Genomic DNA, 13,271 nt, shown 5'->3' with positions numbered 1-13,271 from the left:
TTGTGATTTGGCGCTATATAAAAAAAATTGATTGATTGATTGATTGAATAAAACTACTACTACTAATAATAATAGTAATTTCAAGACTACTACTTCTTCTTTCGGTTGCACTCATTAGGGGTCACCACAGCAGATAATTGTTTCCAACTCACCCTGTACTATCTTCCTCTGTCACAGCAACCACCTGCATGTCCTCCTTTATCACATCCATAAACCTCCTCTTTGGCCTCCCTCTTCTCCTCTTGCCTGGTGGCTCCATCCTCAGCATCCTTCTCCCTATATACCTTGGGTCCCTCCTCTGCACATGTTTGAACCATCTCAGTCTCGCCTCTTTGACTTTGTCTCCAAACCGTCCCACCTGAGCTGTCCCTCTGATATGTTCATTCCTAATCCTGTCCATTCTCGTCACTCCCAAAGAGAATCATAACATCTTCAGCTCTGCCTCCTGTCTTTTTGTTAGTGCCACCATCTATCTCTAAGCCGTACAACATAGCTGGTCTCACTACTGTCTTGTAAACTTTCCCTTTCACTCTTGCAGATATTCTTCGGTCACAAATCACTCCTTCCACCTTTCTCCACCCACTCCACCCTGCCTGCACTCTCTTCACCTCTCTACCACACACTCCATTATTTTGTACAATTGACCCCAACTTTTTTAACTCATCTACTTTCACCACTTCTACTCCTTGTAACCGCAATATTCCACTGGGCTCCCTCTCATTCACACACATGTACTCAGTCTTGCTCCTACAGACTTTCATTCCCCCTTTTCTCCAGTTCATATCTCCACCTCTCCAGGCTAGACTCAACCTGTTCTCTACTCCCACTACACGTCATCCGCAAACATCATAGTCCATGGAGCCTCCTCTCTGATCCCATCCGTCAACCTGTCCATTACCGTTGCGAACAAGAAAGGACTCAGAGCTGATCCTTGGTTTAATCACACCTCCACCTTGAATACACACTTAAGGTGGATGTGGGATTCCTACTGCGTGTCTTACCACTGTCACACTATCCTTGTGCAATTCCTGCACTACTCTCACATACTTCTCTGCCACTCCAGGTGTCCTCATACAATACCACAACACCCTGTTATTAGCGTTCTCTTTTTTTTCTTTTCTTTCTCCCCCTGTCTGCATATATAGTAATGGTAAGTGCCACACTGGCAGATCCATTTATGAACATTAATACGCATATATGCAATTTATTCTTGCAGACAGAAGGTATGTAGTGCATGAGTGAATATGGTGTGTGTGTGACCCCCATCCGCCCTTCCCGATCAGCCTACAACATCCTACTCAAAGCCAACCAACAGCTTCTATCAGGAAGGGCCGACCACCAAAACAACACAAAGACAGACAAGAACGAAAGACAAGTGGTAAAGACAATAACTGTGACGTGAGACACAGAGGAGATGGAGCCCCAACCATAAGACATACCATGACAAACAACCACACATGAACAAACAGTGACAGCAACAGTCTGTTGTCTAATTAGTGAGCATCCATACCCTAATCCACAACACAGTAGTGTTAATCCTCTTAAGAGCACCCAAAAACCGAAGTGTGGTGACAGCCACAAACACGCGACCAACCACACACAGAGACCCAGATCACAGCTAAATATCTGATCACTACTGTGGCTGGTGTGTTGGGCCAAGACAAGAGTACAGAACCTTAACATATGACATGGTTATGGTTATTAGCTTTCTCTTAATCCGGAAACACACAATGTAACTCCTGGCCTTGTCAATACCACTCCATTAGTATTCTCAGAGCAAACATTGCATCTGTTTCTCGGCATGAAACCATATTGCTGCTCACAGATGTTCACCTGTTCTCTAAGCCTCACTTCTGCTATTCTTTCCCATAACTTCATACTATGGCTTATCAACTTTATGCCTCTGTAGTTACTGCAGCTCTGCACCTTTGTTCTTAAAAATAGGAACCAGCACATTTAATCTCCACTCCTCAAGCATCCTCTCATTTTCTAAAATTTTATTAAACAGTCTGGTTAGAAACCCACTGCTATCTCTCCCAGACATTTCCATGCCTGCACTAGAATGCCGTCTGGACCAACTGACTTTCCACCCTTCATAGCTCTTCATAGCTGCCCTCACTTCATCCTTACTAATCTCTTGCACTTCCTGATTTACTCTCTTCACATCATCCAGCCTTTTCTCTTTCTCATTTTCTTCATTCATCAGCTCCTCAAAATATTCCCTCCACCTTCTCAACACACACTTCCCGCTTGTCAGCACATTGCCATCAGCATTTTTTACCACCCTAACCTGTTGTGCATCCTTTCCAGCTCTGTCCCTTTGTCTGGCCAACCGGTACAAATTTTTTGCTCCTTCAAATTCCTGTACAGTTCACTATATGCCTTTTCCTTAGCTTTTGACACTTCTCTTTTCACCTTACACTGCATCTCTTTGTACTCCTACTTTCTTCATCTGTCTGACTATCCCAATTCTTAGTCGCCAACCTCTTTCTTCTTTTGCTTTCCTGGACATCTTCATTCCACCACCAAGTCACCTTGTCTTTCTTCCGCTGTCCATATGTCACACCCAGTACCTTCCTAGCGGTCTCCCTCACCATATCTGCAGTACTTTGCCAGTTGACTCTACTCTACTGACTCTACTGGTGGTTGGCTCTCACTGCGGTATTGTATCACTTCCTGTTCCGGAGCACAGCAGTGTTTTGCTGTATCTGTTAGCTGTTTAATCTGCGTAGTTAGATTAATCTAGATAACTAGGTAACGATTTGTTTCACAGTGTAATCTTCACGTGCCTTAACTAAAGCACTCCCTCTGCTGAATCACCTCTAAATTATTTACACATTATTCACTTTGTGTGTTTTTAGGAATCCGCTAGCTTAGTGCAGCTACTAGCTCTTAGCCGGTTTAGCATGGCGGCTTCTCCTGTCTCCCCCCCACTTTTCTGCGCTGGGTGTGAAATGTTTAGTTATTCCTTGGCCTCCGTTAGCAGTAATGGTACTTGTAATAAGTGTACCTTATTCGTAGCTCTGGAGGCCAGGCTGGGCTAATTGGAGACTCGGCTCCGCACCTTGGAAAATCCTACAGCTAGCCAGGCCCCTGTAGTCGGTGCGGACCAAGGTAGCTTAGTCACCGTTAGCTGTCCCCCAGCAGATCCCGAGCAGCCGGGAAAGCAGGCCGACTGGGTGACTGTGAGGAGGAAGCGTAGTCCTAAACAGAAGCCCCCTGTACATCACCAACCCGTTCACATCTCTAACCGTTTTTCCCCACTCGGCGACACACCTGCCGAGGAACAAACTCTGGTTATTGGTGACTCTGTTTTGAGAAATGTGAAGTTAGCGACACCAGCAACCATAGTCAATTGTCTTCCGGGGGCCAGAGCAGGCGACATTGAAGGAAATTTTAAACTGCTGGCTAAGGCTAAGCGTAAATTTGGTAAGATTGTAATTCACGTCGGCAGTAATGACACCCGGTTACGCCAATCGGAGGTCACTAATATTAACATTGAATCGGTGTGTAACTTTGCAAAAACAATGTCGGACTCTGTAGTTTTCTCTGGGCCCCTCCCCAATCGGACCGGGAGTGACACGTTTAGCCGCATGTTCTCCTTGAATTGCTGGCTGTCTGAGTGGTGTCCAAAAAATGAGGTGGGCTTCATAGATAATTGGCAAAGCTTCTGAGGAAAACCTGGTCTTGTTAGGAGAGACGGCATCCATCCCACTTTGGATGGAGCAGCTCTCATTTCTAGAAATCTGGCCAATTTTATTAAACCCTCCAAACCGTGACTATCCAGGGTTGGGACCAGGAAGCAGAGTTGTAGTCTTACACACTTCTCCGCAGCTTCTCTCCCCCTGCCATCCCCCCAATACCCCATCCCCGTAGAGACGGTGCCTGCTCCCAGACCACCAACAACCAGTAAAAATCTATTTAAGCATAAAAATTCAAAAAGAAAAAATAATATAGCACCTTCAACTGCACCACAGACTAAAACAGTTAAATGTGGTCTATTAAACATTAGGTCTCTCTCTTCTAAGTCCCTGTTAGTAAATGATATAATAATTGATCAACATATTGATTTACTCTGCCTTACAGAAACCTGGTTGCAGCAGGATGAATATGTTAGTTTAAAACACCCCCGAGTCACACTAACTGTCAGAATGCTCATAGCACAGTCCGAGGGGGAGGATTAGCAGCAATCTTCCACTCCAGCTTATTAATTAATCAAAAACCCAGACAGAGCAATTCAGACAATTCATTTGAAAGCTTGACTCTTAGTCTTGTCCATCCAAATTGGAAGTCCCAAAAACCAGTTTTATTTGTTGTTATCTATCGTCCACCTGGTTGTTACTGTGAGTTTCTCTCTGAATTTTCAGACCTTTTGTCTGACTCATTGCTTAGCTCAGATAAGATAATTATAGTGGGCGATTTTAACATCCACATAGATGCTGAGAATGACAGCCTCAATACTGCATTTAATCTATTCTTAGACTCAATTGGCATCGCTCAAAATGTTAATGAGTCCACCCCCCACTTTAATCATACTTTAGATCTTGTTTTGACTTATGGTATGGAAATTGAAGACTTAACAGTATTCCCTGAAAACCCCCTTCTGTCTGATCATTTCTTAATAACATTTACATTTACTTTAATGGACTACCCAGCAGTGGGGAATAAGTTTCATTACAGTAGAAGTCTTTTGGAAAGCGCTGTAACTAGGTTTAAGGATATGATTCCTTCTTTATGTTCTCCAATGCCATATACCAACACAGTGCAGAGTAGCTACCTAAACTCTGTGAGTGAGATATATTATCTCATCAATAGTTTTACATCCTCATTGAGCACAACTTTGGATGCTGTAGCTCCTCTGAAAAAGAGCCTTAAATCAGAAGTGCCTGACTCCGTGGTATAACTCACAAACTCGCAGCTTAAAGCAGATAACCCGTAAGTTGGAGAGGAAATGGCGTCTCACTAATTTAGAAGCTCTTCACTTAGCTTGGAAAAAGAGTCTGTTGCTCTATAAAAAAAAGCCCTCTGTAAAGCTAGGACATCTTACTACTCATCACTAATTGAAGAAAATAAGAACAACCCCAGGTTTCTTTTCAGGACTGTAGCCAGGCTGACAGAGTCAGAGCTCTATTGAGCCGAGTATTCCTTTAACTTTAACTAGTAATGACTTCATGACTTTCTTTGCTAATAAAATTTTAACTATTAGAGAAAAAATTACTCATAACCATCCCAAAGACATATCGTTATCTTTCGCTGCTTTCAGTGATGCCGGTATTTGGTTAGACTCTTTCTCTCTGATTGTTCTGTCTGAGTGATTTTCATTAGTTACTTCCTCCAAACCATCAACATGTCTATTAGACCCCATTCCTACCAGGCTGCTCAAGGAAGCCCTACCATTAATTAATGCTTCGATCTTAAATATGATCAATCTATCTTTATTAGTTGGCTATGTACCACAGGCTTTTAAGGTGGCAGTAATTAAACCATTACTTAAAAAGCTATCACTTGACCCAGCTATCTTAGCTAATTATAGGCCAATCTCCAACCTTCCTTTTCTCTCAAAAAATCTTGAAAGGGTAGTTGTAAAACAGCTAACTGATCATCTGCAGAGGAATGGTCTATTTGAAGAGTTTCATTCAGGTTTTAGAATTCATCATAGTACAGAAACAGCATTAGTGAAGGTTACAAATGATCTTCTTATGGCCTCAGACAGTGGACTCATCTCTGTGCTTGTCCTGTTAGAACTCAGTGCTGCTTTTGATACTGTTGACCATAACATTTTATTACAGAGATTAGAGCATGTCATAGGTATTAAAGGCACTGCGCTGCGGTGGTTTGAATCATATTTATCTAATAGATTACAATTTGTTCATGTAAATGGGGAGTCTTCTTCACAGACTAAGGTTAATTATGGAGCTCCACAAGGTTATGTGCTAGGACCAATTTTATTCACTTTATACATGCTTCCCTTAGGCAGTATTATTAGAAAGTATTGCTTAAATTTTTATTGTTACGCAGATTATACCCAGCTTTATCTATCCATGAAGCCAGAGGACACACACCAATTAGTTAAACTGCAGGAATGTCTTACAGACATAAAGACATGGATGACTTCTAATTTCCTGCTTTTAAATTCAGATAAAACTGAAGTTATTGTACTTGGGCCCACAAATCTTAGAAACATGGTGTCTAACCAGATCCTTTTTCTGGATGGCATTACCCTGACCTCTAGTAATACTGTGAGAAATCTTGGAGTCATTTTTGATCAAGATATGTCCTTCAATGCGCATATTAAGCAAATATGTAGGACTGCTTTTTACATTTGCACAATATCTCTAAAATTAGAAAGGTCTTGTCTCAGAGTGATGCTGAAAAACTAATTCATGCATTTATTTCCTCTAGGCTGGACTATTGTAATTCATTATTATCAGGTTGTCCTAAAAGTTCCCTGAAAAGCCCTCAGATAATTCAAAATGCTGCAGCTAGAGTACTGACGGGGACTAGAAGGAGAGAGCATATTTCACCCATATTGGCCTCTCTTCATTGGCTTCCTGTTAATTCTAGAATAGAATTCAAAATTCTTCTTCTTACTTATAAGGTTTTGAATAATCAGGTCCCATCTTATCTTAGGGACCTCTTAGTACCATATCAACCCAATAGAGCGCTTCGGTCTCAGACTGCAGGCTTACTTGTAGTTCCTAGGGTTTGTAAGAGTAGAATGGGAGGCAGAGCCTTCAGCTTTCAGGCTCCTCTCCTGTGGAACCAGCTCCCAATTCAGATCAGGGAGACAGACACCCTCTCTACTTTTAAGATTAGACTTAAAACTTTCCTTTTTGCTAAAGCTTATAGTTAGGGCTGGATCAGGTGACCCTGAACCATCCCTTAGTTATGCTGCTATAGACTTAGACTGCTGGGGGGTTCCCATGATGCACTGTTTCTTTCTCTTTTTGCTCTGTATGCACCACTCTGCATTTAATCATTAGTGATCGATCTCTGCTCCCCTCCACAGCATGTCTTTTCCCTGGTTCTCTCCCTCAGCCCCAACCAGTCCCAGCAGAAGACTGCCCCTCCCTGAGCCTGGTTCTGCTGGAGGTTTCGTCCTGTTAAAAGGGAGTTTTTCCTTCCCACTGTAGCCAAGTGCTTCCTCACAGGGGGTCGTTTTGACCGTTGGGGTTTTACATAATTATTGTATGGCCTTGCCTTACAATATAAAGCGCCTTGGGGCAACTGTTTGTTGTGATTTGGTGCTATATAAAAAAAAATTGATTGATTGATTGATATGTATATGTGTCATCATGTTGCCTGTGAAACTCAATGTCACATAGACATTCCACTTCCATGTACAAAGGCATAAAATACCTGCCATGCGGGTCAAAACAACACAGCAGCCATTTTAAAGCACATGTCAGCTTTTTATTTTTATTTATTTATTTATTTATTTTAAAGGATTCTTCAACTTTAATTCTCTTTAAAAAGTTCCTTATAGAGATGGACAGTTTCATGACATTTAGGAGAGTCTATAAGCTTAATACTGCTTATATATTGTTCAAGTTCAGCCAGAAGTCCTTGTAAATTGGGAGTCCTTTTCAATACTCTGCATATGGATGATGAGACAGATGTGATCAGATCTGTGTAATTGTACAGATATGATCAGATCTGTGATATTTCACGTCCATGTTCACAGCGGCAATAAAACAGCTTAGCTGCATGTTAAAACAGCCTGCTGCGCACACACATCCAGATCCACATTCCCACAGACTCTTTCAAAGTAAAATAAAAATTTTACTTTCATTGGAAGCTCCATGGAAAGGAACGCAAAGCAAAAGACAATGATGAAATGAATATGCCACTCACCCAGTTGTAAAGATTGCCAAATAAAAAGTCCACAACTTCAAAGAAGCCCCCACGCATGCATTACGCATGTGATCGGCAGCCAAGGAAAGGGTCCACTAGTTCTCACTCGGATCGACAGCCAGAGATCATTTTCAAGTTCCACTAGTCCTCAGGTATGGATACGGCCACATAATAATGTCCAGGTCCACTTGTCCTTAGGTTCTGATCGTGCACGCATAATGTCTGATTGCTTCTCATACATCTGCGTGTCCAGGCAGTCTGTAAAAACAGCATAGTGGAGGCAGTCCATGTACATGGCGGCAGCAAACCAGCATCCTGTGACACAAACAGCAGCATCATGACACTTTAATTTCCAAAATCCGACAGACTCTGAAAAAGTTAAGCGTGTTAGGGTGGTGTGTCATCTCCTTTGTAAATCCGAGCCATCACTTTCAAATAAAAGCTCAGAAGCTTTGTTATGGGGCTTAGCCGCATTCGTTTCACTCTGTCTGTCAGCCATCGGGACGGTTCTATTTTGCTAATATATACGTCACATGCAGAGAATTGCAGAGTTAGACGTTTTCCAGAAATGCACCTGTTAACTTGCTCAGGGAGATCAATTAAAAAACCACTAGCGACCACTAATTATGAGTGCATGTGCGCGGCGACACTTACAATCATGAATACTGATGTTGTGTTGCTAACTGGGATGTTAAAAAACATGCGACATGTCCTTCAAACTGTGTATTCACCACAGCCATTTCCATCCTTGTTTCAAAATCAGCTATAATCTGTCCTTCCACAGTCTTGTCCTTGATACCATGTCTACCCATTACTTCGTCATCGCCTATGTTCTCTTTGCCTACATGCCCATTGAAGTCTGCTCCTATCACCACTCTCATGTTTGTGCACACTCTCCACCATCTCATCTAACTTACTCCAGAAATCTTCTTTTTTTGTCTTGCAACCTACCTGTGGGGCATATGCACTGATGATATTTGTCACCCCTTCAGTTTCCAACTTCACACTCATCACCCTGGCAGCACTCACTTAACCTCCCACAAACTCTTAACATACTCTTCCTTTAGAATGACCCCAGTGGCTTGTCTCTTCCTATCCACGCCATGATACAACAATTTGATCCCACCACCTATGCTCCTGCTCTTACTTCCCTTCCACTTGGTCTCTTCCACAAACAATATATCTACTTTTCTCCTCTCCATCATATCAGCGAGCTCTCTCCCTTTACCAGTCATACTGCCAACATTCAAAGTCCTGTGGAAATTGCACAAAGCAAAAGAAAGAGTGCCAATTTGAAATTCTAACAGCACAAATCCTTATCACTTTATTTAACTGAAAAACATACTGAAAAACATTCACATACACATAGACTTTATAAGTAGGCTCAGCCCAGGTCCTTACTCCACAGGGGTCTTGACAGTAAAACATCAAAGGACTGGACCAGCTGATTACATACACAGCAGGGGCAGACCTTTGTCTGCGCCTGCCACAATGCAGTGAGTGGTCAGATGCCAAATACACATTATCGAGACAGCTTTGAGAACAATCAATCGTATATCACCCGGCAGAGGTCCTGCTGGGAAAGCAGATGTGCACGTCTTGGCTTATCAACATGTGTAAAGCAGGGAACACAGTGTAACCGCAACTGGTGGACGATTTATGTATGAAGCAGGTTTAACATATAGAGCAGAACACACATTGCAACCACAGGTGGTGATCTGACTTGATGAATTATGTCTGAACAGTGCATTGCGTATGCACTACAGTCCCGCCTCTCACTTCCACCCTTCTAGTTTTCCTCTTTTTCCACTGTCTGGACACATTCTTCTACTCTTCTTCGTCTTCACCCAGCAATTGCTGCCGGTGTCTCATTGAGATGAACTACCCGTCGAGATGAACTTGAAACCTCTTAACTGGGTGGCGGTTTAAAATCCGGGGTAAAAAGCGATATGCATGCGCAGCTGCATGGCGGAGCTCATCTTGACGGGACACTTCACCCGTCGAGATGAGCTCCCCCACTGAAGAAAATTCAGATAAGTTTTGTCTTTACATAAAAATACAGTAATAAGTGTCTTTTCAATTTAAAAAGTAAAGACTTGCATGTACACACTGTCTTTAAAGCAGAATAGATGATGGGGAGCTCATCTCGATGGGGGAGCTCAGCTTGACACACGTAACTGTTGATTTATGCTATGGGGAGCTCAACTCAAAGGTGGAGCTCATCTTGACAGAACACCAGAATCCTGTTGGGCAACAGCACCGGTGGCGGTTGTTGTTAACAAGGGCCTTGACTGATCTGGTATGGAAATTCGCTTTGTACTCTGCATTGTGATTTTGGCTTCTTTTATGCCGGATGCCCTTCCTGACGCAACCCTACTCATTTATCCGGACTTGGGACGAGTCACTCAAAGTGTACTGGCTGCACACAACATTGTGGCCGAGTTAATTTACTATACTACTATTATTACAATTATAAGAAGAAGAAGAAGAAATACAGTTTTAACAGCTAAAATGTTTTAATCACTCAAGTTGAATTGATGAACTGTTTACTTAACTTTTATGCAGAACTAAAGTGAGATGTGTAGCAATGTCTTTTTTATAGCAGTGTCTGAGCTCTGGCATAACTGGGTCTGTTTAGCTTGAAAATCAGGTCAGTTATGGTGAGGGAAGCCATAAATATGAAAATGATTAAGGCAAATTTTATCAAACAAACATGTAGGGTGTGATGTCTGTTTGGGATAAAGGCTCCTCACATCTGTGTCCTGAGTCTGATTTTAACAGCCTCAGTTAAAAAGTAAAAACTGGTTCATCTCTTCTTGAGGAATTTGGTAAAGAGGTCTTTGCTGAAATGGTGGTACAGTCACATCTGTCTTCGTTTCAGGTGTGGAGACAGCAGTCCTCTCAGGGATGTCTTTGCTGTGCAACGTCTTGTAGGCTTCGACGCCGTGACAACAAAGACCGCTGACCAAGACGACACACGTGAATGGACTAATGGGGAAGTGAGGCTAATTTACAGCGAGGATGCAGGGACTCAGATCATCCACCACCAGGACTCCCTCACTGACTACTGCTCCATATCATCCACCTCCTCCCTGGAACCACTGAGACTAGACAGTTCCAGCACTGAAGTGCTCACTTCATCAGGCAGTGCCACACTGCTGTCTGCAGACCAGAAGGAAACGGCCATGACACACTGCCAGTATGGCCCGAGCAGCCCTCAGTCTGACTGGGACGATGTCCAGACCATGAATCGCACGCTGCCCCACCTACAGGCCTTTACTGTGCTGTCAGTCAGAGGAACCCTGTGGATCCCCAGGTAGCAAAAGGCACAAATAAAACAAAACACATCCAAGGTGCCCTCAGGCCATGAGCTCCAGGAACTGTCAGTCAAAAGTCAGTGTGATGGACAGCTCTGGAATATCTCACCACAACTCTGATGGAGCACGACCAAACACACTTCATTAGTAATGCGTATCAAGAAAAAAACAAAACAAACCTAAAATAATAAAATAAGAGCTCCTTTGTCGACAAGCTCAAATCGTAACACGGGACTTATGAGCAGCAGGTCACGTAATAAACACGAGGACAGGTTAACTTAGAATGATCTACATGGTGACAGATGGAGCCGGAAAAACGGAGGTTCCTTGTTTCAAATCCCTTTAATAGCAGAGAATCACTAAAGGCCCTGGGGCACAGTCCTTACTTCCCTACGTTGGTCCTGAATTCCACCAAAAGACCAACTTGGGGAATGGTCTCAATCAGCTGTGTGCGGTGACACACTTCTGCTGTGTGCTGTTCCATCAACACACACTCTCACTCTGTCCTGTAACATCAACACACACTGACTCTGACCTGTCACATCAATACACACACTCTGACTCTGACCTGTAACATCAACACACACACTCTGACTCTGACCTGTAACATCAACACACACATTGACGCTGAACTGTAACATCAACACACACTGACTCTGACCTGTTACATCAACACACTCTGACTCTGACATCAACACACACTCTGACTTGTTACATCAACACACACTCTGACTTGTTACATCAACACACACTCTGACTTGTTACATCAACACACACTGACTCTGACCTGTTACATCAACACACACACTGACTCTGACCTGTAACATCAACACACACACTGACTCTGACATCAACACACACTCTGACTTGTTACATCAACACACACTCTGACTTGTTACATCAACACACACTCTGACCTGTAACATCAACACACACTGTGACCCTGACCTGTAACATCAACACACACTGTGACCCTGACCTGTAACGTCAACACACACTGTGATCCTGACCTGTAACATCAACACACACTCTGACCTGTTACATCAACACACTCTCACTCTGACCTGTAACATCAAGACACATTGACGCTGACCTGTAACATCAACACACACACTCTCACTCTGTCCTGTATCATCAACACACACTCTCACTCTGTCCTGTATCATCAACACACACTCTCACTCTGTCCTGTATCATCAACACACACTCTCACTCTGTCCTGTAACATCAACACACACTCTGCCTCTGACCTAGTAACATCAACACACACTCTGACTCTGGCCTGTAACATCAACACACACTCTCACTCTGTGCTGTGACATCAACACACACTCTCACTCTGTGCTGTGACATCACCACACAGTCTGACTCTGACCTGTAACAACAACACACAGTCTGAATCTGACCTGTAACAACAACACACAGTCTGAATCTGACCTGTAACATCATTACACTTTGACTCTGACCTGTAATATCAACACACAGTCTGACCTGTAACATCAACACACACTCTCTGACTCTGTGCTGTAACATCAACACACACTCTTACCTGTAACATCAACACACGCTCTGTCCTGTAACACCAACACACGCTCTGTCCTGTAACACCAACACACGCTCTGTCCTGTAACACCAACACACGCTCTGTACTGTAACATCAACACGCACTATGACTCTGTGCTGTAACATCAACACACACTCTGACTCTGTCCTGTAACATCAACACACACTCTCTGACTCTGTCCTGTAACATCAACACACACTCTGTCTATGCTGTAACAAAAATTGCACATTCTGGCCCTGACCTGTAACATCAACACCACTCTGTCCTGTAACATCAACACACACTCTCACTCTGTGCTGTAACATCAACACACACTCTGACTCTGTCCTGTAACATCAACACACTCTCACTCTATGCTGTAACATCAATGCACATTCTGGCCCTGACCTGTAACATCAACACCACTCTGTCCTGTAACATCAACACCACTCTGTCCTGTAACATCAACACACACTCTGACTCTGTCCTGTAACATCACCACACACTCTCACTCTGTGCTGTAACATCAACGCACATTCTGGCTCTGACCTGTAACA

General features: G+C 43.1%; 1 protein-coding gene across 1 annotated transcript in view; it reads left to right on the top strand.

Annotated features, from left to right (window-relative positions):
- The window catches only part of lrrk1 (leucine-rich repeat kinase 1), a 387,270-nt gene that overhangs the window by 354,774 nt on the left and 19,225 nt on the right, over window positions 1–13,271 (top strand). The window contains 1 exon segment of the mRNA XM_034162532.1: window positions 10,736–11,170. Coding sequence (XP_034018423.1) covers window positions 10,736–11,170 — 435 coding nt within the window.

Source organism: Thalassophryne amazonica, chromosome 2, assembly GCF_902500255.1.
Source record: "Thalassophryne amazonica chromosome 2, fThaAma1.1, whole genome shotgun sequence".
Taxonomy (NCBI): domain Eukaryota; kingdom Metazoa; phylum Chordata; class Actinopteri; order Batrachoidiformes; family Batrachoididae; genus Thalassophryne; species Thalassophryne amazonica.
This window is presented reverse-complemented; position numbering and strand designations above follow the sequence as displayed.